Source organism: Mastigoproctus giganteus, chromosome 9 (genome assembly GCF_048544385.1).
Source record: "Mastigoproctus giganteus isolate SK-2022 chromosome 9, ASM4854438v1, whole genome shotgun sequence".
In the NCBI taxonomy this organism is placed as follows: domain Eukaryota; kingdom Metazoa; phylum Arthropoda; class Arachnida; order Uropygi; family Thelyphonidae; genus Mastigoproctus; species Mastigoproctus giganteus.
The window spans coordinates 48,595,242-48,622,798 of NC_143583.1; the positions used below are offsets into that span (position 1 = coordinate 48,595,242).

At 39.1% G+C, this 27,557-nt stretch overlaps 1 protein-coding gene across 1 annotated transcript in view; it reads right to left on the reverse strand.

Moving 5' to 3' along the window:
* The window catches only part of LOC150080206 (protogenin-like), a 393,090-nt gene that overhangs the window by 273,637 nt on the left and 91,896 nt on the right, over positions 1-27,557 (reverse strand). The window contains exons 5-6 of the mRNA XM_090380644.1: positions 26,416-26,553; positions 6,102-6,361 (exon numbers count right to left, since the gene is read on the reverse strand). Coding sequence (XP_090236770.1) covers positions 6,102-6,361; positions 26,416-26,553 — 398 coding nt within the window. The remainder of the gene's footprint in view (positions 1-6,101; positions 6,362-26,415; positions 26,554-27,557) is intronic.

The window sequence follows — 27,557 nt, forward strand, 5'->3', positions numbered from 1 at the left end:
TTACTTTTTTGTTTTATAATAGCAGTAAATAATTTATTTATTTAATTTTTTTTTTTTTTTTGAGGCTTGCAGCACATTTTCATTGTTCAATTCATCTAATAATTTTGTATTACATCCTCTTTGCTGATCCTTTCAAATACCAAAATATCAATGTCTTAATGAAATAAGCAGAAGTCAGGCTCTGCACAATAATACATCTAAAAATGACTGAATGTTTACTCATAAAAAATATATAAACCATTATTCTAAATCAAACTATTTTTGTCAAGCACAAAGTAATCTTTAACTACAAAACTTGCTGTGGCAAAGCATTTAAATGTTTCTTGGTTAACTTTACCTCACTATTTTTTTACTAAATTTATATTAACATTTTGTTTAATTAAAGTCAATTGGGGAAAAAAAAAAACACTTTACCATGCATGATTTTATATAAGTTGCTCATCGAAATGTAATCATCTCAATGCACATTTAACACAAGATATTTTGTGCCACAAAAAAAAAAAAGGGGGGGGGGGTTGTATTAAATATGTTTTTTTTTTTTGTGAACCCCAAACACGAGAGGAATTAGAACCTATAGTACTTAGTACCATGCTTGGGTTCGAGGTTGAGAAGACGAAAGAAGATATTTGTTGACATTGGACTTGAACATCTGTATATTGAAATTTTCAGGAAATACGTATGAAGGAAGGTTGTTCCAGAAAACGGCAGTTGAATGAATAAATGAGGAAGATTAAAAGTTGGTTCTATGGGTTTGAAGTTGGACAGTAAATGGATGTTGGCTGGTGGCGACACGTGTTCGGACTGTTTTGAAAGGGAGAGCGGGAATTATAGAAGCCAATTCAGAAGAACAGTGCCCATGGAAGTATCTGTAGAAGAGGCATGCAGCAGAAACAGTATGTCTATGAGACAGCGAGTGGAGAGACTCTGTTAGAGACGAATCATTAATTAACCTAACTGCCCTCTTCTGAATGGAATCAAGAAGCCTGAGAGAGGTTTTGCGGGCACCACCCCAGTTGTGGGAACAATATTCCATGGCAGGGCGGATTTGCGATTTATACAGAGTGAGCAGCTGTGTGGAAGAAAAGTAACGCTGAGAGCGAAAGAGAAAACCAAGTTTTTTAGATGCAGAGGAAGCAATATCGTAATGTGCTTGTGCCAAGAGAGATTAGAAGTCAGGGTAATCCCCCAAAAGAGATATATCATTTTGCCTAGAAATCTGAGTGTCCCTAAAGATAAGCATAGGAGCAGAAGAATCCTTTTTGCGAGATATAAGACAACACTGAGTTTTAGAAGGGTTGAAATCAACTAATTTGTATTTGCCCCACTGGAGAATTACCTGAAGATCAGCATTTAAGGAATTGGTAGCAGATTTTCCAGAAGTTGAAGCTGATTGAGCAGGACAAGGTTTCTCAAAATGGAAAGGGGAATGCAATGTGCTATCATCGGCTATGGATAGGATTGCCAGTCAATGGAAGAAGGTCATTAATATACAAGAGGAAAAGAGTGGGGGAAGAACTGAACCTTGGGGGACACCGGCATTAGAGGAGAAGTTAGAAGACAGAGAGCCATCTACCATCACCCTCAGTGAGCGATCAGAGAGAAAACTGGATAACCAATTACTAAAAACAGTTGGCAAACCATAAGATGGAAGCTTGTTTAGAAGACCTTTATGCCAAACACGATCAAAAGCCTTTGAGATGTCAAGAGCAACTACTTGTGTTTCACCGAACTTTTCCATTGAATTAGTCCATAAATGGGTAACATAAGCCAGAATATCACCAGTGGATCAACACTGACGGAATCCATACTGGCGATCGTTGATCAGACAGAAGGTTTCTAGGTAGTTTAAGAGTTGGCGGTTAATTGATTTCTCCATTACTTTAGAAAGAGTAGAATTAATTGCAATGGGACGATAATTGGATGGGAGGGATTTGTCACCCTTTTTAGGAACTGACTGGTTATGAACAAATTTCCAAGCAGAAGGAAAAACACCTTTGGAATAAGAAAGTGAAAAAAGGCGGCAAAGAATAGGAGTAAGTTCAGGAGCACAGGTTTTGAGAACAAGTGGAGAAATACCATCAGGACCTGGAGCTTTCTTAGCATCAAGATTCATCAAAATCCTTCTGATATCCTTTTGATGGAAGACCACAGGAGGCATTGAATGGAGCATGTTGGGAATGGTGGGAGGTGTTTTACCAAGATCATTAATACACGAGCTGAAATAAAAATGGGATGCTAGCAGGTCAGCTTTATCCTTGGCTGAAGTGACAACAGAACCATCTGGTTTGGACAGAGATGGGCAAACGTTGCGGCCAATAGCTTTGGCAAGAGACCAGAATGCTCACTTGCCATTAGGGCAAGAAGCAAGTTTTCTACTCTTAGCCTGTTCAAACTCTAGTTTGGACTGATTAATAACTGCTTTACAATTGTTGTGAGCTTTGGTATAGGCAGAAAATGAAACTGAAGAATTAGAAACAAGCCAATTACGATATGCAACATTCTTCTCTTGGACAGCCTTAGCACATTTATTGGAAAACCAAAGTTTAGATAAAGGACGAGATTTTAAAGTGGAGTGTGGGATAAAGGATTCCATTCCTGCAATAATAATTACACTGACACGATCTGAGCAAACGTTGACATCAGAAGTTTTGAAACAGTAATTCGACCAAGGAAAAGAAGAAAAGAAGTCACGCAGGTCATCCCATTTTGCATTCTTGTAATGCCAAACAACACGAAGTTGGGAATAGCCATGCGATAAAGGTTCCATTGGAGAAGAGACAATCACCAAGTTGTGATCTGAAGTGCTTAAAGGACCTCTCAATTCGACTGTGTACTTAGAACGGTTGTTTGTGAGAAAAAGATCGAGCGTATTGGCTGTATGATTAGGATTGTCCGGTATTCTTGTAGGTAAATGAACAATTTGTGCTAGGTCATTAGTAATTGCAGAAGCCTCAGCATCTCGACCTGCTGTGTCGGTGTGACTAGAAAAACGGAAGCCAGCTGGAGTTGTGAAGATTAAAATCACCAAGGAAAATTACCTCACTGTTAGGAAAGTTGGACTGGAGAAAGTCAAGTTGCAAAGAGAGGAAGTCAAAGAGCTCCAAGTGATTAGTGGAGTTGGGAGAACGGTAGAGACAACAGATGAATTTGAGACAATGAGGTAGAGTTTAAGCCAGAGAAGATCAAAGAGAGGAGATTCCAAATTGCCAAGTCTCTGACAGGGAATATTAGAACAGACATATTCACAAGTACCACCTTTGCGGCGAAAGGAATCATACAACGAATAATTTGGGCATCTGAGATGAGCAGTAGTTGAATCAACCGATAACTGAGATTCTGTCAGAAAAAGTACATGGGGTTTGGCAGACTGCAAGTGGAAATGGACATCGTTGAGATTAGAATTGAGACCACGTATATTTGTGAAATGAATTAGGAAGTGCCTGGGAGGTTTAGATATTTTCGCAGATAAGCTTGTTCTATTAGTTTGACAATTCATGGTGTATTCAATAGTAAGAAAAAGTGGGTGGGACATGCTGTATGAAGTAATGAAATTTTTGGATATGGCGTACACGTGGTAAGAATATACCCAGATCCTTGACATAACGTGGCCTCGACAATGCTCCCCGCATACACACTACTTGGACTCCCTCCAGTCACTATCTGGCAGAGTAGAGGTAGGAAGATTATACACTAGCTGATCCGGAAGCCTCCTAGACAGTTACCAATAGGTTCGGTCCGGTGTACTAACTATCGAAATGTAAGGAATACTGGATCTCGCCACGACATTCATCATAACCTCAAAAGTCATCAATCATACTGTATGATGGAAGAGAAAGGGAAGGTTGACCGGAACTTAGCTCTAGAGACTAAACATGGGTTGCACCACTTCAAGCCTCCAATAAGCAAAATGGTGGTATTTCACCGGTTGATGAGAGTCATCTACCACCTAGTACTGCCTGGTAGCATAGAGGGGCGGCATTCCTCCATGTGGTGTGGGTGCCACACCTCGACCCCTGCTTACATTGGTTCACACCTGGGTGGTCACCCACCATGTACTTGTGCATGGAAGTTATACCCAGGATTACTAACAGTCCCACCATCGTGAAGGTGCAAGCAGAGGATTTGGCTGTCACAGACCATCCAGACTTCGCCGAAATTGGGTCTACTTGAGTTGATTGTCACCCGAATATCAGTTCCATCAGCGTTTTAGACTCCCAGGTAGCAAGTACAACTTGTCTGGCATATCTGAGAGAATGTCTGTGACAACCTCAAGGACGAAATAATCATGTATTCAAGATTATTGCAATTCAATAAACTTCTACAAACTTGCATATGGTAACATCCCCCATTGACTAAATCTTCAAACACATTATCCCCACCACTAGCAAGAATCATTTAAAACCACAATTCAGCCCCCCCCCCCTTGTAACATATCATTTGATTCACAATTTTATTTGGTTTTTTTTTTATTTATTTTTTTTTTTTTGACACAGGATATTTTTACACTTTAAATTCTTATGCAAACTGGTAGGCTACTTTTTGAATTAAAAGACGTGAAATGGAGACACTTAATTCTTTCATTTTTTAAAACTCAAAGACCTGCTTTATATCAATTTTATTGTTGTTCTTTCTTATTCCGACACCTCCGCAGTTTTCAAAAATTTATCGCTTCTACCTTTCTTTAAGCATTAATTCTTTTCAACTACTATTAAAATAGCACAATTTTTTTATCCAACTACAGCTAAAGAAGAGCTAAGCATACTGAGGGTTAAGGATGGGATAGCAGAAACATACTTCAAAATAATGGGAGTTTTGATGAAATGAATAGGTGACTCATTATGTCCAGTATATATCCACTATATAATAGTACACATGTCAAGTACTGTATCTGCAGTTATCAGTCTACTTACAGCCAATTTCCAAGCTGTTATAATTTATTTCTAATTATAACTGAACAATAACATTCCCTATTAAATAATTTATTTAAAACTATACACAGTCCTCCATATTGTCTTTTTATTGACAATTAAAATGTTTCCATTTTGTCAATTCATGAACATAATGATTTTCAAAGTATTATTTCATTTGATTCAAAAAACGCACTGATTATAGTATTTTTATTTGGAAATAAATGAAAATAAATAAATAAAGAAAAGGTACACATTTAAATTCTTTACTGTACTGCCAAAGAAGTTGGAAAAACCAAACCCATTCAAAGTTGTGTTACAAAATACTCAGCTGATCACCATAGTTTTCTACACATAGGAAGTGATCCCAATATTTTCTGCCAGAACAATCAAATTTAAAATGACCTGTTAAAGTGGCCACTTACATTGTCAATTTAGATATGCAAGTGATTGCTTTAACAGGTTCTACTGTACATCTGCCGTAACCAAGTGGTCAGGCGCGCGGGTGCATAAGTACACATGCCTTCGGTGACCAGGGTTCAAGCTCATGACTGCTGAATACGGTGCTGTTTCTTGTATTCTGTCTATCTTGTGAACTCCTTTGACTGTTTGATTGTCCCGGAGTATAAACAGAAAATTTATTAGGCATGACGTAGTTGAGTAGTCAAGAGCGCGAGTGCAGTAGCACACGCTCTTTGAGTGGACCAGGGTTCAAGCCCATGACTACTAAATACGATTAACATTTGTATTGATTGATTGGTTTACTGTAAATTCCGCTGACCTGGCGGTCGTGCCGGAGTATAAACAAGAACATTTTTTTAGGCTTGCAATAATCGAGAGTGGTCAGGAGCGTGAGTGCAGTAGCACACACTCTTTGAGTGAACCGGGGTTCAAGCCTGTGACTACTAAATATGATTAACATTTGTATTGATTGATTTATTGTAAAATTGCAATAAATTCCACTGACCTGGTTGTTGTGCCAGAGTATAAACAAGAACATTTTATTCTCACAAAGAGATTGAGGGAAGGCACATTACAAACATTAAAACATCTGAAATCTGTAGACAGCTATAATTAAAGCTAAACAGAGAACTAAAAATAAGAATATTAAAAATAAGCAACACTCAGAATGTTCAAGACAAAAAACAAAATTTTAATTAGAACTTTGTCCATTTAATTTTTTTTACATAATACTTTTTCAATCATTATATCAAAAAGATAATATGCAACATAATGCAATACAAAAACTCTAAAGAACAAAAGGAAGCTATAATGATAAATACCATGTACAGTAAGCAGAGTTTGCTGTGATATATTATAAACTTTTTCTGCCTGTGGATCTGTAACTTCAGCAGTGCATACATATACACCGGTATCTTCCACTTTAACAGATTCAATCAACAAGTTCCCTTGTCCGAGAACTGAATATCGATCCTTTGGCAAAGGTTTACCATCTGTTAATAACAATATAAAATGCAAGATATTAATATCGCATACTCATACATCAAATAATATTCACTAAAAACAGGCATAATATATGTGCAAATATTCAATAAAATATATGATAATGTGCCAAAACTCCATTATTTATTTATAATTTATTATATATTATTTATTTATTTATAATACATTTATTTATTTATTGAATTGCAATTTATTTGTATTCAGGATTTAAAAGTAATAAATCTGAAAGTTTTAGAACAGTATAATTTTATGTAGAATAACCATAGCCTTTGTCACAGGCAACAATATATTTTTCAGTGCGGTCCAATGTAAATCTGTTTCATTTATCATCAAAAGTCATTTTAAAAGCAGATAATCTTTGTAGATAAATGGAAGCAAACTTAAATATGTGCGTTTGACACGTGAAATGGAAGTTCCTGTTCATTTCCATTAACAAAGCCAGATATATATTTAATGACAACTAAGTATGCTGTAGCACTAGAGTATACTATTCCGTACAAGATTCGGCTATTTTCCTTAAATTATGAAATCTTTGAGTTTTTAATAAAATATTATCAAATTTATTTCTTATTTTACCTCCTATATCTCCACGAATTGTTAAAATTTCTAACTGAACTTTCTCTACCTCTTCAATTGCACTGCTCAAAGAAAAACCCCATGCTATAAGTTCTTTGTAATGCCAATAGCTGCAGCATCCAGTGTCCAAAGCATTAACAGCTTTATATATATACAGGGCGTCTAAAAATATTGTACAAATGTTTAGGGGAGGTAGGTAACATCAAGGAATGTGAATCGCTTAGGAACCCATAACTAGAAATGTCACCGTAAGTCGGTAGATGCCGCTGTTCATCAGTTCGCGAGAGGGAAAATTTCTGGTTTACTCATTCAAGCAGTAGTCGCCGCACGAAAAGCATGCATCGATATATGAACTGTGAGCTGGCAGACATGCACCTAGCGTACGGATTAGCAGAGGGCAATGGACAAGCTGCTCAACGAATTTATGGAGAACGTTTCCCAGACAGACATGTACCGGACCACCGTTTCTTTGTGTGTGTGCATCAAAATTTGTGCGATTATGCGGGCAGACCACGTTCGAAGCAAACTCCTGCCATGGAAAAAAGTGTGTTGAATGCCTTCCAGAATAATCCTACTACCAGCACATGTGCCGTTGCCTCTGCCTTAGGAGGGACTCGTTGCAGTGTACAGCGTGTCTGGCACAACGATTCCTTACACCACTTTTATCTCCAAAGGGTTCAGTTACTGCTTCCCCAAGATCATCCTGCACATGTGGATTTTGCACAGTGGTTTCTCCAAGAAAGTGTTCAAGACTTGAATTTTCCAGCCTATGTTTTGTTCACGGATCAGGCTTATTTCACTCGGGAAGGCTTATTCAATCAGCACAATGCTCATGTCAACCCACACGGTGTGCGCCCCCATGCGGCACAACATCACTTCACAATAAATGTGCGGGCAGGTATGGTCGGTGACTGCTTAGTCGGCCCATACCTGTTACCATCCTGCATGAACTTCGCTAAATATCGGATCTTTCTTGAACAAGTTCTACCATGGTTACTTGACGATGTTCCAGCAAATGTGAGAGGCAAAATTTGGTTTCAAATTCCATAATGGGCAGACGGGGCGCCTGCCCATTATGGAAGGTGTGTTTGTGACTATTTGAACAGGCATTTTGGGCATCTATGGATTGGCCGGGGTGGACCCGTTGCCTGGCCCCCATGCTCACCTGATTTATCGAGACTTGATTTCTTTCTGTGGGGGCTCTCAAATCTATCGTGTATGAATCTCGTGGCAAGACTCGTCTGCGCTGCTGCTACTGTCAAAGAAACTCCAGGTGTGTTCAACTGTGTCCGCCAATCCATGCTGCGTCGGTGTCATGCATGCATCGCATCTCATGGTGGAACCTTCGAGCATCTGTTGTAACATCATGAAATGCATCCATCTCATACTCCATTGTTAATATTATGTCAAATAAATGTTTGCCACTAATTACTGTCTTGTGTCATTTCTGCTTCTTGTGGCTCTGCTACTACTTTCCAGTGACATTTCCGGTTATAGGTTCCTATGCGATTCGCATTTCTTTAGATGCTACCTACCTCCCCTAAACGTTTGTACCAATATTTTTGAGACACCCTGTATATATATATAAATTTAATTTTAATTTAGCTTATATATATAAGCTAAATTAAAATAGGATATTGCTAGTAGCATGGCAAACCAGTAGGGTGAAAATGAACTGAACCAAATAAATTAACAATAAATGAAAAATATGGGGGGGGGGGGAATAAAGGTTTGGTTTGGGTTTTTTTTTTTTTTTTTTAGGAGCATTAGCAACTAAGGCCATATTGCTCCGGGGATATGCAGTGGTCATTCCCTGACCTTTCTGCATCCTCCGTATTTGGCTCTTGGGCTCGAACCCCAGTCTAATCACGAAGCGTGTGCTACACACTGCTGCTTCTGGCCACCTGGCTATGGAGGCGCCTGGGGGGGGGTAAAGAGAAATAAAAAAATTTTTATTTCTCTATTTAATTTTTGGATTAATTTGATCATATTTAAATGGGGGTAGCGTGCCGATGTGCTAACGCCGCGTAATGGATTGTGCATTTTTGCTGCCACTGATGTTAGCTTTTCTATTATTTTTTCTTATTTATTTTAATATATATTTCAGTAATTTTTATTTCTCTATTTACTTTTTGGATTAATTTAATCATATATGTATACAAGGGGGTATCAAAAAGTTTGTACCCTTAATCAGAAATAATATCCCTAGAAAGGTAAAACTTCACAGGAATTTTAATCCTTTTCTATTATACTCTCCATGTATGGTAACACATTTGTCCCGTCTATGGATCAGTTGTTTAGTGCCTTAATCACAGATGTCCGCACTTTTTGCTTTAAACCACGATTAGAGCCTTGTCAATCAATTCAGCCATGGAGAGATTGTGTAGGCTCATGGAATAAAATTTTTCTTTGTGGTCTGCATTTGTTAACAGGGCAGACTGCTTCTAAAGAGAAAAATACACTTAAATAGGCTACTTTCCAGTCAGGGGGGTGGGGACACCTGGAACCCTGCTTCCTGACCCCCATCTCTTTTCACGTGGAGGTGTGCCGGGGACTGTACACCAGACTCTTATTGGAGTTTTCGGGGATTACCTGAAAACCCTGAGGGTACTTTTGAGAACTGAAACAGGAATAAGTGGGAGAAGTAGGAGAGAAAGGGAGAGGAAAAAGGAAAAAGAGGATAGGAAGGTGAGGAGAAGGAAGAGACTGCCCTGGAAAATGAAAACTAGATGTTTAGGAAAGATAAAAAAAAAGAAAAGAAGATGCTTAGCAAACTAAACTGGTTAAATAAACCTTATGTTAACCTAATATTCGCAACAAAAGTTATGTTATGTATAAAAAATGTATGGCAAACCATGAATAACATACAATAGAAAATTCTTTTTTTATGTCAAAGAATTTAAAATATTAGCTAAACAGTTAAGAATCTTACAGAAAAGCACATTAATGACTAGAATCAAATGTGAAAATATATACAATTTAATTAGTAACGAGATAAGAATTTTCTATTGTATTTTATTCATGGTTTACCATACTTTTTATCCATAACAGGGCTGTGTTAATGCAAATGCCAAATCGGCCATGGCCAGGGGCCTCACTCAAGGAGTGGGCCTCATTTTCAGATGCAATATTTTCTAAAGTAGTGCTAAAAATTTTTTTAATAATAATAAACCAAGAAAATGGGTAATATAAACGCAGACTTAAACTTAACTTGTTAAGTGTTTAAATTTTACTCCTCTTTTTATTGAACAATAAAAAGTTAAAAGTTTCTACTACAATTTTTTTATTATTAAACATAAAAACCTATGTAGTAATTGTATTTATATGTATGTGCAATACAGCTACTCCCCGATTTACGTAAGTCTGAATTTCCCTAAATGTTTATGCAGCACTCACAACGATGCATGCTGAATTTGATTGATGTTGTTGTTGTTCTGTTTAACGACACAAGGGCTACTATGACCAAATTGTGTCTCTTCATCGTTAATTGACAAAAAGCATATTGTTAAAGAGATTAAATTATATGCTTCTGTACAAACCAATATGTTTTAGATATAATAAAAGTTCTTCAATATTTGCTTCATTTCCTAAGATGCGAGATAAATCAGGTGATATATTCAATGTAGAGAGTGACTGAAAAGTGTTTGACCAGATGGTTGAATGTAAGGGACAATCAATCAACCAGGAAATGACAGACTGTAAGTTGCGTCTGACAGGATGAGCACTGTGGTGGGCTTTCACCCAATAATAGGAAGAGATGAGTATGGTGAGCATGTCCAATTCTGAGTCTTGCCAGTACCACTTCTTCTCATTTGTTTCTTCGGAAGCCACACAGCCACAGCTTTGGATCTTCTTTTATCTGGTAAAGTTTATTGTTAGTGTCACTTTTCCAGGTCTGTGACCATTTATCGTAGCAGGCTTTGCATATGACAGACTTAAAATCAGAGAAAGGAACCTGAGGATGCTGTGAGTGAGCAGGTTGAGGATGTTTAGCGGCAAAGTCAGCACTTTCATTTCCCAGAATGCCTGAATGGCCAGGGATCCAGCAAAAACTGATTGACTGATTGGACACACTGCAAGCGAATAGCTGGGAATGAATCTGTTTCAATGTAGGATGAGAAATGGAGGAATTCTTCATTATGGCAGAGACAGCACTAAGAGAATCTGTGTAAATTATGGCAGATGAGATGGAAAGCTCAATTATCTTACTAAGCGCTAACTTAATGGCACATAATTCGGCTGTGAAGATGCTGCAAGCAAGCGGTAGTGTGGCTGAACTTGTACATAAAGGAAAAACTGCCACAACACTTACCATACTCTCAGTTTTTGAACCATCTGTATAAATTTTACAGGCATGGTTGTTCATAGCATGAGCTGAATGTAACTGTCTGATATTGCAGGAAGGTATATTTTTCCCCCACTGGAGGAAGTATGTATCTTGAGAGACAGACACATATGTCCAAGGAGCAACAGGTGTAGTTGTGTCTTGGAAAATTTCATTTAAATTGACATTCCAAGTCTGAATAAGCTCTTTGATCCTGAGAGAAGCGGGTCTATTTTCATTTGGCTTGCTCTCATGGAAGGCATCCCAACCAGTATTATAGAGATACTCCCAACTTGGGTGCGATGGTAGACTCTGGATCTTAGCAGCGTAGTGAAGCAGTAGTGTTTTTCTACACAGGTGTAATGGGGGATCATGCGCTTCAATATCTTGGATCGGAGAAGTCCTGAAAGCTCCCAGCGCAGTCCTCAGAGCACTGTGATGGATCATATTTAGCAATTTCGATCATATTTCTGACATTTAAAGCAACGAACAGGATTCGGGATGTATGGTCGAATCCGACAGTTTCAATAACCAGCTTTAATAGAGGATGGTAAGTCTGGAGTGCTAAATGTCAGAATGGTGGATCTTGTTGGAGTAAGATTTCCATCTTTTTTCGTCATGATCCGTTTTACATTTACTACTTTCTGACTGCTGAGTTCTTGGAGTAGTTCTTCTTCGGAGACTGTAATTAGGTCCCACTCGCTAATGACACCTTTTGATGAATTTAGTGTTTTGTGGGGAGTAATTTCTACTGTCAGCCCACCAAATGTTGTTGTTTTTAACAGCTGCTCAGAATGTTTTGAGGTGGCTGTTTCTATCAGAAGGTCTCCGGATTGCAATCTTTAAACCATTTTTGGAGATCCAGCAATTGACTCCAAGATTTTCTGAATTAAGAATGGTGACAACTTACCTACAGGTTGGGCAGATAGGGAATGAATCACCAGGAAGTTTGGACAATCATCATGACATGCTGCTTCTCTTCGCAGTCGTTTAGGTTGACTTGAGTCATGGTCAGTGTTAGAAGCTTCCGCTCTTGAGCTCAAAGGCTCTAAGTTTGGATAATGATTTTCATCCATGATCGCTCCTTTTTGGCCCTGGGGGTTTGCCTTTACCACCCAGGTATGGGCCCCCGCCATGGGGAAGCAGCAGCAGTGCCGCTTGGTGGCCAAGCATAGAGTTAGTAAGTTAGTATGGCTAGCTAAATTAAAGAAAAAGGTACTTGCCTTCTTCTGGGCTCTCTTCTGATGTTTTTAAGTAAGTAGAGCTACTTAACAGAAAATTTTAATTCTACGAGAAAAACAAGGAAAACTCTGTCACTTCGAGGAAAAGCGCTTTATAAACACGCAAGAATCGCTTGGCCACGGAAACGCTTGGCACCCGGGACTGAATTTGATTGAAGCAAGAGGGAAAAAAAAAAAAAAAAAAAAAAAATGTTCAATGAACATGTAAACAGAATTATATATTCAATTTTTCATCTCATGCACAGGAAAAATTACAAAAGCATGCAATTTAAAAAATTTCAAAATTACAAAAAAACATAGGAGACAGGCATAACCGTCAGTAAGTTTTACCTCTCGAGCAACGTTGGCAGAATCGACGTCTCAGCTGATAAGTACACCGCAGCGGAGGTTAAGGGCCGTAGAGATTTAGAAGGGATCAGCTGCTCAACCTTATGAAATAACATATTAATGGATGACAAGACTATGGTTTTTTTCTTTTCGTCATAGATTTCTTTGTAGCAAGTAAGTATATCATTCACCCCCTCTGTTAACTTTTAAGAATAGTTCGCTGTCAGGATGCATCTACTCAAACCTCGGCATTGCTGAGGCAATTTCACAAAATTGCCATTGCCATCTCTCTGGTGATGAAGCATCTTGGCTCCTCATTTGGTTCATCTTGAACTTTTGTCAGCATTTTCTTCTTTCAGTATCGCTGCCTACAAGACAATAAGTTCTTCATTAGATAATTCCTTCTCTTCTTCCTATATTAACTCCTCCATGTCTTTGCATCAACCTCCAACTGAAGCAGCTCTGCAACCTTTACAATCTTATCTGTAACCTCTTCATGTGATTCGTCTTTTTCGAATCCTTCGAAGCCTTTCACACGCCATGGGCATATTTTCTTCCATTCGCCATTTAAACAACTTTTAATAATTTCCGCCAGGGTTTATTAATGCTTAAGATGGAGTGGTAAATACTGTAAGACTTCCGAAAGTCTCTTAACATAGAATTTTTCTCATCGTCTACTGCAGACAATGTCTGAGCAAATGTTGTGTGTAAATAGTATGCTTTTAAATTCGAAATAACACCCTGACCCATAGGTTGGATGAGTAAAGACGTGTTTGGCGGTAGAGATATGACTCTCATGTTTGAATTGAAATCATTTAGACGTGTAGGATGTCCAGGAGCATTATCTAATAGAAGCAAAATCTTTAAAGGAACGCCGTTGTCAGCCTTGAGTATGAAGCAGCATTTAAACCAATCCTCAAAGAGAGAGAGAGATATTGTTATCCATGCTCTCTGGTTCGATCAGAAATGCACGGGTAGGGTGGCTTTATTGATGCCCTTAAATGCACAAGGATTTCCAGAATGGTATATAAGCAGTAGTTTTAATCAGTACATACCAAGAATATTTGCTGATGCTATTGAGGCAGAGTTAGGTGGGTCGGGAAAATGCTAGGTTGGAGGGATACACGGACTAATAGATTAACAGTAGCCGATGGCACGGGTAAAAGTGATTCTTGCACTACTTCTATTCAAATGCAATTGAGCAGCAGTCTGGAAACCAAGGCAATGGGAACTTCCAGGACTGCCCGGAGTCATATTGGAACAAGTAAATACATGGGCTGTTAGGGTAACTAAGAGTAGAAACAGGTACATGTATACTTGCATGTACACCAGTGCTAAGAGTATAGTTAATAAATTCGATGAGCTTGAAGTGCTAGTCAAGACATCAAAGGAGATTTGTTGGAATATCAGAGACATGGTGTCACACAGACATAAGTAGTGCAGAACTGGAATTTGGAGAGTACAATGTGTACACAAAGGACAGACAGGACAGGAAGGGAGGAGGGGTTATGCTGTTAGTTAAGAAACACAAAATTTAAGGAAGTGCATCCAATTGATATGGGTGGACAATGTAATGTTGAGTCTGTTTGGTGTGACATAAGGACTGGCAAAGGAAAAATCAGTAGGTGTGTGTTATAGGCCTAACGAATCTGATAAGTATAATGAGCAGTTGTGCAGAGAAATAGAGTGGGCCAGTAAATTAGTGTCTTATAATGGGGAATTTTAATTTTCCGGATATTGACTGGAATTTGTGGGTTGGTCACTCACACACTAGCAAGGCTTTTGTGGATTTATTGGATGATTGTTTTCTACAGCAGCATGTTTGGGAGGCAACCAGAGGGAGTAATACTCTTGATCTGATTATCAGTAGTGATTCTTCATGCAACAAGAATCTGCAGATAAAGAAACAACTAGGTGGCAGTGATCAAAATGTACTGAAGTGGGATTTACTCAAAGAGGTTGTTGTTGTTTTGGTTTTTTTTTAGGAGCATTAGCAACTAAGGCCATATTGCTCCGGGATATGCGGTGGTCATTCGCTGACCTTTCCACATCCGTATTTGGTGGTGACAGGCTCGAACCCCGGTCTAATCAAAAAGCATGTGCTACGCACTGTTGCTCCTTCCCACCTGGCTACGGAGGCGCCGCTCAAAGAGGTAACTACCATTGAGGGTAAAGGGAAGGGTTTTTGCTTTCGTAAAGGTGACTATGGTGATCTGTGACAGTATTTAAATTCTATATGGTGGAACCAAGTGATGATGTTACCAAAAGCAAATTCAAAATGGGAAGCATTCAAATAATTAATCTTGGAAGCTACTAGGCTTTTCATACCAACAAAAAAATATTGTTCAAGATTTAGACCTGAATGGATGTCAGATGAAGTAATCAGACATGTGACAGAGAAGAAAAATGCATGGGATACATATAAATTAACATGTAACCAGAGGCCTAAGATAGATATAAGCTGGTCAGTAACCAAGTTACAAAGGAGGTTAAGCAGGCGAAGGCAGATTACGAGAAATCTTTGGCAAAGGATGCAAAGAAAAACAGCAAAGAGTTCTTTACTTATGAAAACTCTAGAAGGAAGGGGATGAATCAGATTGGTCCACTTGAAGATCCTGCTCAGGTAGCTAACAAACTAAATGAATATTTTGCATCTACATTCACACATGAGGGAACTGTTGCAACCGTTGATGATCCTGCTCAGGTAGCTACCAAACTAAATGAATATTTTGCATCTACATTCACACATGAGGAGTTATTCAGGAAAGGTAATGCCAGAGGTATATTCAACTCTGGCAGTAAGCTAGATAACCTTGTAATAACTGAGAGTAAAGTTGAGGGGAAACTGATGAAGATAAAAATAAGAAAAGCACCTGGAGTGGATGGAATCTATCCAGTTATATTAAAGGAGGCAGCAAAGGAAGTAAGCAAACCCTTAGCCATAATTATGAGAGCTTCCCAGGACTGGAGATGTGCAAATGGGACCACAATCCAAAAAGGAGGATCAAAGGGAAACACAGGTAATTACAGACCCATTAGTTTAACTTCTGTTCAAGGGAAATTAATGGAGGGACTGGTTAAAGAAGCACTGCAGGATCATCAAGACAAGACTTCAGTTATAGCTCGGACACAGAATGGGTTTGCTAAAGTGAAGTCTTGTCTGACTAATTTGATTGGATACTATGATGTAGTCACAAAGGAACTGATGCAAAGAATAACTTTGATATCATATATTTTGATCTTAGAAAAGCCTTTGATGCTGTTGCACATGGAAGACTGCTGCACAAATTGGAGCAGCGTGGCAACGAAGGCAAATTTTTGCAATGGATAAAGGGAACGTTGAGTGGGAGAAGACAGAGACTGGTAATCAATGGACACTGCTCTTCATGGACTAGTGTTATTAGCAGAGTCCCTCAGGGTTCCGTGTTGGGTCCATTGTTGTTTTCTGTATTTATAAATGATATTGATGATCGTATATCAGGCTTAATGTCCAAGTTTGCAGACGATACGAAGGTTGGCAGGGTTGTTAATGACACTAATGACAGTACACTGCTGCAATTGATCTAGAAAAGTTGAGCTGATGGGCTGAGAGGTGGCAAATGAAGTTTGACATTGACAAACATAAAGTACTACATATGGGAAGCAGTAATCCCAGAGTAATGTATCAACTCTGTTGTACCACACTGACAGTGGTAGAGAATGAAAAGGACCTGGGGGTAATTGCATTAGCATTAGCAGAGGCATTTGATGCAAGAAAGCAAGCTTATGCAGCATCAGCCAAAAAAAAAAAAAAAAAACCCCACTTCCACTTCACCCCTCTGTTCGTTCAAAATACCTGTCCAGCTGAGCCTTAAACTTATTTAGGCTATCAACCTCCACCACAAGGGATGGAAGTCTGTTCCACCAACCAACCACCCGCTGGCTAAAAACAAATTTCCGCACGTCTATCCTACATCTGTCTTTCCTCAATTTGAATTTATGCCCTCTCAGGTGATTTTTCTGAGCTAGAGGAAGAAGCCCATCAGCATTGAGCATGCTTAAACCATTCAAGGCTTTATACACCTCTATCAGATCACCTCGCTGGTGCCTAGTCTCCAGACACTGTAATTTGCAAAACTTAAGCCTTTCTTCGTAAGAGCACCCCTTTGTTCCATTCACTAATCTTGTTGACCTTCTCTGTACTCGTTCCAGCAGCTCTACATCCTTCTTGAAATGAGGCCTCCAGACCTGTATACAGTACTCTAGGTGTGGCCTGACCATTGCCTTATACAATGGAATAATCACCTCCTTATCCCTGCTGGAAAAATTCCTGTATATCATTGACAATACTCCATGAGCTACTCTTGCAACCCGTCTGCACTGCTCAGAGAACTTCATATCTGCCTGCACAACCACCCCCAAGTCCCTTTCATTCTCTACCACTGTCAGTGTAGTACCACAGAGTTGATACGTTGCTCTGGGGTTGCTGTTTCCCATGTGTAGTACTTTACATTTGTCAATGTTAAACTTCATTTGCCACCTCTCAGCCCATCTACTCAACCTTTCCAGATCCTGTTGCAGCAGCATAGTGTCAGTAGTGTCCTTGACAACACTGCCAACCTTTTCTGAGCAGTGCAGACGGTCTGCAAGAGCAGCTCATTGTGTCTTGTAAATGATATACAGGAATTTTTCTAGCAGGGATAAGGAGGTGATTATCACCTTGTATAAGACAATGGTCAGGCCACACCTTGAATATTGTATACAGGTCTGGAGGCAACATTTTAAAAAGGATGTAGTGTTGTTGGAACGAGTACAGAGAAGGGCAACAAGATTAGTGAATGGAACAAAGGGTTGCACTTACAAAGAAAGGTTTAAGTTTTGCAAATTACAGTGTTTGGAGACTAGTTTGGTCCTTGAGGTTGTCACAGACATTCTCTCAGATATGCCAGACATGCTGTACTTGCTACCTGGGAGTCTAAAACTCTGATGGAACTGATATTCGGGTGACACTCAAGTCAAGTGGACCCAATTTCGGCGAAGTCCGGACGGTCTGTGACAGCCAAATCCTCTGCTTGCACCTTCACGATGGTGGGACTGTTAGTAATCCTGGGTATAACCTCCATGCACAAGCACATGGTGGGTGACCACCCAAGTGTGAACCAACGTAAGCAGGGGTCGAGGTGTGGCGCCCACACCACATGGCGGAACGCCGCCCCTCTATGTTACCAGGCAGTACTAGGTGGTAGATGACTCTCATCAACCGGTGAAATACCACCACTTTGCTTATTGGAGGCTTGAAGTGGTGGAACCCATGTTTAGTCTCTAGAGCTAAGTTCCGGTCAACCCTTCCCTATCTCTTCCATCATGCAGTATGATTGATGACTTTTGAGGTTATGATGAATGTCGTGGCGAGATCCAGTACGCCTTACATTTCAAGGGTACAACTCTAAAATGGTGTTCGCAGGCCGGCCGCAAGTTAGTACACAGGACCAAACCTATTGGTAACTCTCTAGGAGGCTTCCGGATCAGCTAGTGTATCATCTTGCTACCTCTGCTCTGCCAGATAATGACTGTAGAGAGTCAGAGTAGTGTGTTTGCGGGAGCATTGCCGAGGCCACGTTATGTCAAGGATCTGGGTATATTCTTACCACATGTACGCCATATCCAAAAATTTCATTACTTCGTACAGCATATCCCACCCACTTTTTCTTACTATTGAATACACCATGAATTGTCAAACTAATAGAACAAGCTTATCTGCGAAAAGATCTAAACCTCCCAAGGACTTCCTAATTCATTTCACAAATATACATGGTCTGAATTCTAATCTAAACGATGTCCATTTCCACTTTCAGTCTGCCAAACCACATGTACTTTTTCTGACAGAATCTCAGTTATCGGTTGATTCAACTACTGCTCATCTCAGATGCCCAAATTATTCGCTGTATGATTCCTTTCGCCTCAAAGGTGGTACTTGTGCATATGTCCGTTCTGATATTCCCTGTCAGAGACTTGGCAATTTGGAATCTCCTCTCTTTGATCTTCTCTGGCTTAAAATCTCTCTACCTCACTGTGTCAAATTCATCTGTTGTCTCTACCGTTCTCCCAACTCCACTAATCACTTGGAGCTCTTTGACTTCCTCTCGTTGCAACTTGACTTTCTCCAGTTCAACTTTCCTAACAGTGAGGTAATTTTCCTTGGTGATTTTAATCTTCACAACTCCAGCTGGCTCCCGTTTTCTAGTCACACCGACCCAGCAGGTCGAGATGCTGAGGCTTTTGCAATTACTAATGACCTAGCGCAGATTGTTCATTTACCTACAAGAATACCGGACAATCCGAATCATACAGCCAATACGCTTGATCTTTTTCTCACAAACAACCCTTCTAAGCACACGGTCGAAGTAAGAGGTCCTTTAGGCACTTCAGATCACAACTTGGTGATTGTCTCTTCTCCAATGGAACCTTTATCTCATGGCTATTCCCAACCTCGTGTTGTTTGGCATTATAAGAATGCAAAATGGGATGACCTGCGAGACTTCTTTTCTTCTTTTCCTTGGTCGGATTACTGTTTCAAAACTTCTGATGTCAACGTTTGCTCAGATCGTGTCAGTGAAATTATTCTTGCAGGAATGGAATCCTTTATCCCACACTCCACTTTAAAATCTCGTCCTTTATCTAAACCTTGGTTTACCAATAAATGTGCTAAGGCTGTTCAAGAGAAGAATGTTGCATATCATAATTGGCTTGTTTCTAATTCTTCAGTTTCATTTTCTGCCTACACCAAAGCTCGCAACAATTGTAAAGCAGTCATTAATCAGTCCAAACTAGAGTTTGAACAGGCTAAGAGTAGAAAACTTGCTTCTTGCCCTAATGGTAGCCGAGCATTCTGGTCTCTTGCCAAAGCTATTGGCCGCAACTTTTGCCCATCTCTGCTTCCACCTCTGTCCAAACCAGATAGTTCTGTTGTCACTTCAGCCAAGGATAAAGCTGACCTGCTAGCATCCCATTTTTCTTCCAGCTCATGCATTAATGAATTTGGTAAAATACCTCCCACCATTCCCAACAACACGGTCCATTCAATGCCTCCTGTGGTCTTCTGTCAAAACGATATCAGAAGGATTTTGATGAATCTTGATGCTAAGAAAGCTCCAGGTCCTGATGGTATTTCTCCACTTGTTCTCAAAATCTGTGCTCCTGAACTTACTCCTATTCTTTGCCGCCTTTTTTCACTTTCTTATTCCAAAGGTGTTTTTCCTTCTGCTTGAAAATTTGCTCATATCCAGCCAGTTCCTAAAAAGGGTGACAAATCCCTCCCATCCAATTATCATCCCATTGCAATTACTTCTACTCTTTCTAAAGTAATGGAGAAATCTATTAACCGCCAACTCTTAAACTACTTAGAAACCTTCCGTCTGATCAACGATCACCAGTATGGATTCCGTCAGTGTCGATCCACTGGTGATATCCTGGCTTATGTTACCCATTTATGGACTACTTCAATGGAACAGTTCGGTGAAACACAAGTAGTTGCTCTTGACATCTCAAAGGCTTTTGATCGTGTTTGGCATAAAGGTCTTCTAAACAAGCTTCCATCTTATGGTTTGCCAACTGTTTTTAGTAATTGGTTATCCAGTTTTCTCTCTGATCGCTAACTGAGGGTGATGGTAGATGGCTCTCTGTCTTCTAACTTCTCCTCTAATGCCGGTGTCCCCCAAGGTTCAGTTCTTTCCCCCACTCTTTTCCTCTTGTATATCAATGACCTTCTTCCATTGACTGGAAATCCTATCCATAGTTTTGCCGATGATAGCACACTGCATTCAACTTTCCGTTTTGAGAAATCCTGTCCTGCTCAATCAGCTTCAACTTCTCGAAAATCTGCTACCAATTCCTTAAATGCCGATCTTCAGGTAATTCTCCAGTGGGGCAAAGACAACTTAGTTGATTTCAACCCTTCTAAAACTCAGTCTTGTCTTATATCTCGCAAAAAGGATTCTTCTGCTCCTATGCTTATCTTTAGTGACACTCCAATTTCTAGGCAAAAGGATATATCTCTTTTGGGGGATTACCCTGACTTCTAATCTCTCTTGGCACAAGCACATTACAAATATTGCTTCCTCTGCATCTAAAAAACTTGGTTTTCTCTTTCGCTCTCGGCGTTACTTTCCTTCCAAACAGCTGGTCACTCTGTATAAATCGCAAATCCGCCCTGCCATGGAATATTGTTCCCACATTTGGGGTGGTGCCCCCAAAACCTCTCTCAGGCTTCTTGATTCCATTCAGAAGAGGGCAGTTAGGTGAATTAATGACTCATCTCTAACAGAGTCTCTCCACTCGCTTTCTCATAGACGCACTGTTTCTGCTGCATGCCTCTTTTACAGATACTTCCATGGGCACTGTTCTTCTGAATTGGCTTCTATAATTCCCGCTCTCTCTTTCAAAACAGTCTGAACACGTGCCGCCACCAGCCAACATCCATTTACTGTCCAACTTCAAACCCACAGAACCAACTTTTCATCTTCCTCATTTATTCATCCAACTGCCGTTTTCTGGAACAACCTTCCTTCATACGTATTTCCTGAAAATTACAATCTACAGAAGTTCAAGTCCAATGTCAACAAATATCTTCTTTCGTCTTCTCAACCTCCAACCCAAGCACGGTACTAAGTACTAATACCTCTCATGTTTGGGGTTCCCATAAAAAAAAAAAAAAAAAAAAAAAAAGTTACCTGCGAGGTGATCTGATTGAGGTGTATAAAGCCTTGAATGGTTTGAGCATCCTCAATGCGGATGGGATTCTTCCTCTTGCTCAGAATAATCGCCTGAGAAAGCATAAATTCAAATTGAGGAAAGATGGTTGTAGGATAGATGTGTGGAGGTTTGCCTTTAGCCAGCGGATGGTTGACTGTAATAACAAAGTTCCATCTGTTATTGTAGAAGTTGATAGTTTAAATAGATTCAAGGCAGAACTTGACAAACATGTGGAGTCAGTGGATGGGTGAATTTTTTTTTTTTTTTTTGGCTGATGCTATATAAGCTTGCTTTCTTGCATCATGTGCCTTTGCTAATGCAAATGCTAATGCTCCTGCTGCATTATCCCCAAGCAAGAGCACAGCCGTATCTTTTGGAGCCTTGAAACCTGGCACTATCTTTTCCTCTTTGACAATGTATGCTCAATCCGGTATTTTTTTTCCCAATACACAGCAGTCTCGTAAACGTTAAAAATTTGCTGCGCTGAATAGCCGCCTTCATCAATAATTTTTTTCCTACACATCACAAAATTTCAATGCAGCTGCAGAATCAGCACCGGCGACTTCACTGCATACTTTAATGTATGGAAACTAACACGATGCTTGAACCTATTAAACCATCCTTTGCTTGTCACGAACTTTGGTTGGGATTCGCAGTACTTATCCTTAATATCTTTATAAATACTTGTTGCTTTTGCTTTATAAATACTTGTTGATTGTCATTAAAATCAGTGTCACCCTCTTCTGAATATGATTTTCCATCCATATGATTAACAGCTGTTCTATCTTCGATACAGTACCTGAATGCTGTTTTTTGATCACTGTTGATCTCAAATGCATTGATCCTTTAACATGTTCTTTTATACGCGTGCTGTCCTTTAAAACTGTATTCACTGTTGAAGCAGCGAGACCTAAATTCCCTTGCAATAGATGACAAACTTTGTCCTGCTTCGTACTTCTTAATAATTTTCATCTTCATTTCAAAATCAATTTTGTTTCATTTCCTGGCACCACCACTTGCACTTTTCGTTGGTCGCTTTCCCCTCATCATTGTAATACATAAATAGTAAAAACCCACACAATTGCAGTTATCAGTATTATCGCAAATACAATAATATCGAGTTTACTGGAGTTTTCCTATTTTGTTTTATGCTAGTGACCTCCAGAAATGTGTTTTTGGAAAATATCACAAAGGCATTCAAAATTGACTCTTATAACGGAACATATGACAACGATGAAAGGGTAGTGCAAGTTCCATTATAATTAAGACAAAAATAGCTAAATAAAATAGAGATAAATAGCTAAATAAAATAGCAAAATTTTCAACTTCTAAGGACTTGGAATGAATTACACGTTGCACGTTGTACTGTCCTTTCTGGATCTGACACACTGCTCAATACACTAAAATCATACCAAAAGCAATCATTATGCAAACAGATGAATACTAGAATTAGTCAATATTAAATGTGGTGTAAATGACATATGTTCTATAAAATCAGAAATAAATGAAATCAAACACTTTTTTTTTTTAAAACATACACACAAAATGTTTTGGTATATTAACTTTAGTTTACTGAAGCATGTAAGTGTATACATCAATCTAGGCAACCTCACCACATCTAAAATCATAAACCTATTTTCAGTCTAGAGACATTTAGAAACATCCTTGTTTTGTTTTCGAGAACTATAATGTAAAGAAACGAAAAGAAATCACAATTAACAAGATTGAGGTTATATTCATGCTTAAATGTAGATTTACAACTGTATTTGGTTTAATACTTGACAATTGCTAAACCAGAGAAACCTTAATTGGTTAAAATTATATTATGAAATATTAAACTTTAAATAAATCGTACATATTAAAATTTGAAATTTCATAACATTTCATCAGATAAGGTTAAAAAGGCCTTGGTTTGCAGGTATTCATGATAACAGTGAAATTCCTGATTCATGATAAAGGTAAAATTACCCCGCTATCTGCTGAAGACATTTATCTTCAGTGGATAGCAAGGTTCTATCAGCTGCGGTGGTCCTGAATTGGCACAAATACCAGGATAAAGCCTTCTCTCTCCTACAAGACACCACCGTTTATGAACCAGTGCATGACTCTCCCAATAAGGTCTTGGAATGGTGGGTGGCCAGTGTCAACAGCACAGTTTACAGCTGGTTAAGATCTAAGAAGATATCTCAAACTACACACTGGCAACTCCACACAATTGGGTGTCAACTTCCTCAGTTCTATGGACTGCCAAAAGTACATAATTCAGGCATCCCCTTGCAACCAATTGTCTCTTGTTGCAATTCCCTGACATATGAACTATGAAGTTTATCGCCGGATTGCTATCACCTCTTGTAGGCAACACTGACCATACAGTCTCGAACAGCAGAGAGTTCTTACGCCTGAGTTCCACCCTTACCATCTCTGAAGACCAGGTCAGATCACAGTCTCATTTGATGTTGTGTCTTTGTTCACTTCGGTCCCAATTCAACAAGCCATCACATGCACCAGACAACTATTTGGACAGTGACCCCCCCACCCTGCCCAATAGAACTTCACTATCTAATGAGGGCATTTGTGCTGCTCTAAGCTTGTGTTTGACCTTAATAATTGGATTAGGCAGATCCACGGCACTGCTATGGGTGCACCTGTCAGCTCCGTCACGGTGAATATTGCCATGGAAGGGTTGTAGGGCCGTGCATTCTTAAACTTACCAGATCCAATTACCTTGTGGTGTCACTATGTTGACGATGTGTTTGTGATCATTCCCCGAGGCTCGGAAGATCAGCTTTTACGACTCCTCTCTCTGTCAACCTTCATCCAGTTAACCATCGAACTGGAGTCAGATAACGCCTTCTCCTTTCTGGATGTGCTAGTTCAGCACGAGGGCACACATTTAAGAACCTCGGTCTACCGTAAACCAATGTGTGCTGGCCAAATCACCAACTACAGATCGGCAAATGCCCACATCCAGCTTCTCAGTACTGCATGTTCTCAATTCGCCCGCACCTGGACCCATTCCAGTTCCATGGATGAAAGATGCAATGAAGTTATCAGAATTAAAACGGATCTGTCCAAATGTGGCTAACCTACCTGTGCCCTAGACAAATGTGATCTGTAGGCCCGTGAACTCGCAGCGCACCCTAGGGCTTCCCACAATGACAACACGATCTCGACCACCTTTATCCCCTATTACACTGGCATATCGCAACGCCTCAACTACCTGGCAGAAAACTGCGATCATTCCTCTCAAAGGTAAAAACACCAATCCCCTCCCTGTTACGGAGCAGCTCAGTGTACATTTTCTGCCATGGCTGCTACATTGGGGACTCTAGCAGAAGACTGGATCTCAGAGCATGAAAGGGCAATACAGTCTAAGGTAGAGGGAGGCCTATATGTGACAATACTTTTAAAAATCCTGTCAATGGCATCACAGCCTGCAAACAACTAGACAAATATTATTCTTGTATACATAATGCATCAACTTTTATAAAAACTTGTCTTCAATCTGACTAACTGAAATGATACAGCACAATTTTACCACACTTTGCTTCAACCTGTATATAACTCTGTTTGCAAATTGCAAAATAAATACTATCACAATTCTTTAACATTTCTCCACTTGCAACTCACTGTACAGTTTCATTTCAATATGATCCAAGACTGTTTTAAACCTTCTCTTATAAGGTCATGAATGAACTTTTCTATGATACACCATACATGACTTGGAATATCAATAAAAGTGTATTAAGAATACCTAGTTTAGCATTGCATTAGTAGAGACATACGAAAAAGGACGCAAGCTTATGCAGCATCAGCCAGGAAAAAAAAAAAAAAAAAAAACCCCACTTCCACTTCACCCCTCTGTTCGTTCAAAATACTTGTCCAGCTGAGCCTTAAATTTATTTAGGCTATCAACTCCCACAACAAGGGATGGAAGTCTGTTCCACCAACCAACTACCCGCTGGCTAAAGGAAAATTTCCAGACATCTATCCTACATCTGTCTTTCCTCAATTTGAATCTATGCCCTCTCAGGTGATTATTCTGAGCAAGAGGCAAAATCCCATCAGCATTGAGCATGCTCAAACCATTCCAGGCTTTATACACCTCTATCACATCACCTCGCCGGTGCTTAGTCTCCAGACACTGTAATTTGCGAAACTTAAGCCTTTCTTCGTAAGTGCAACCCTTTGTTCCATTCACTAATCTTGTTGCCCTTCTCTGTACTTGTTCCAGCAGCTCTACATCCTTCTTGAAATGAGGCCTCCAGACCTGTATGCACTACTCTAGGTGTGGCCTGACCATTGCCTTATACAAGGGAACAATCACCTCCTTATCCCTGCTAGAAAAATTCCTGTATATCATTGATAAGACACCATGAGCTACTCTTGCAGCCCATCTGCACTGCTCAGAGAACTTCATATCTGCCTGCATAATTACCCTCAGGTCCTTTTCATTCTCTACCGCTGTCAGTGTAGTACCACAGAGTTGAGTTGATACGTTGTTCTGGGGTTGCTGTTTCCCATATGTAGTACTTTACATTTGTCATTCCCATATATAGTTACAGGTTAATGATTTTTATTACAGAGTTCAGAGCCAAACGGAAACTCGGGTAGGGCAGAAAAGTTCCACAACTGAATGAATGAACATATGTGAAGATCAAATAACAAGGGGGGGGGGGAGAAAAACAATTTTTTAATCTAGTTTCTAGCATTTTTTTTTTTTTTCAGAGTAGTGGAGCCTTGGTTGTACAAACAAAAAAAGAAAGAAAAAAAAATATATATGTATCTTTGGTTGCTAATGGTAATTATTAAAGCCAGTGCAAATAAAAAGAACTGAAATACGTACCCTGTCTCTTCCAAAGAAGATTTGGAAGAGAAAATCCTCTAACCATGCATTCCAAAATGATTACTGATTCGACAGTAGTTACTACATCTTGAGAAGATGCACTCAGGAACTCTGGATGAAATGAATTCTCAGGTGGTTCTAAAATAATTTCATAGTAAATTATTTTAATTAAAATATAATAAATATTACTATACAATTATTATTACTGAAGATAAGTTCCTATAGTGATGAGGATTTATCCTGAAAGACAATTGGCATGCATAAATTATTTGCACAACTTATAAAAATATGCCTTACAGGGGTGAAACTCACGCCTTTCCATGGTAACATGGCTCAGTGGTAATGGGCAAAAAAAAAACTGTTGTAAAATCCTAAAATTTTACAAAAATAAGAATGAAAATTAAATGAAAAAAAAAAAAAAAAAAAAAAATTGTCAAAATCTAATAGCTGATTGAAAAGCAACTTTTTCTGTGTAGTGTAACTTTTTCTGTGTAAAAAGTACTGAAAAACTAGGCAAGAAAAGTTAATTAACTGAGTGAATTAACTCTGTCAGTTAATTCAGAGGTTGACAGGTTCTACAAAATTTTGAGCGGACAGCTCCAGTGAGTAAAATAATTTTTTTTCAGAGGATAACATATACGTTTGAACAGAGGAGGTGCAAGGGTTCTTGCCAATGTCACTGAAAGTAATTGAAAGAATCAGAGAAATTGCTAGTGTGTGAGAGAAGGGGGAGGGATAGAGGAGACAGATTAAACAACTATATAGACACTCTTAGTTTAATCCAGCATAAATGCAGATCATCAAGTAAAACTCTCACTGCTAGCTGCTAAATAAAAACAACATTTCAGCAACTGACCAATGAAAACCATGTTCAACGATATTTCCATGTCAGGATTACAATTAGAGTGAACAGAGTATTTTGTAGAGATAGCATGCAAGCATGTGTGTTTTAAATATAGGGTGGCTTTGAATATTTTTAAAAAATCTAACTACAAATATATGATTTCCATATAACCCATAATTGAGTTTAAAAAAAAAAAAAAAAAAAAAAGTGTATGTGGTACCATACCAACCCAACCTATTCCACAGCATTGTTGCTTGTGCAGCTGTGTGTATGTTTCTGCACATGTACTCAGTATTTG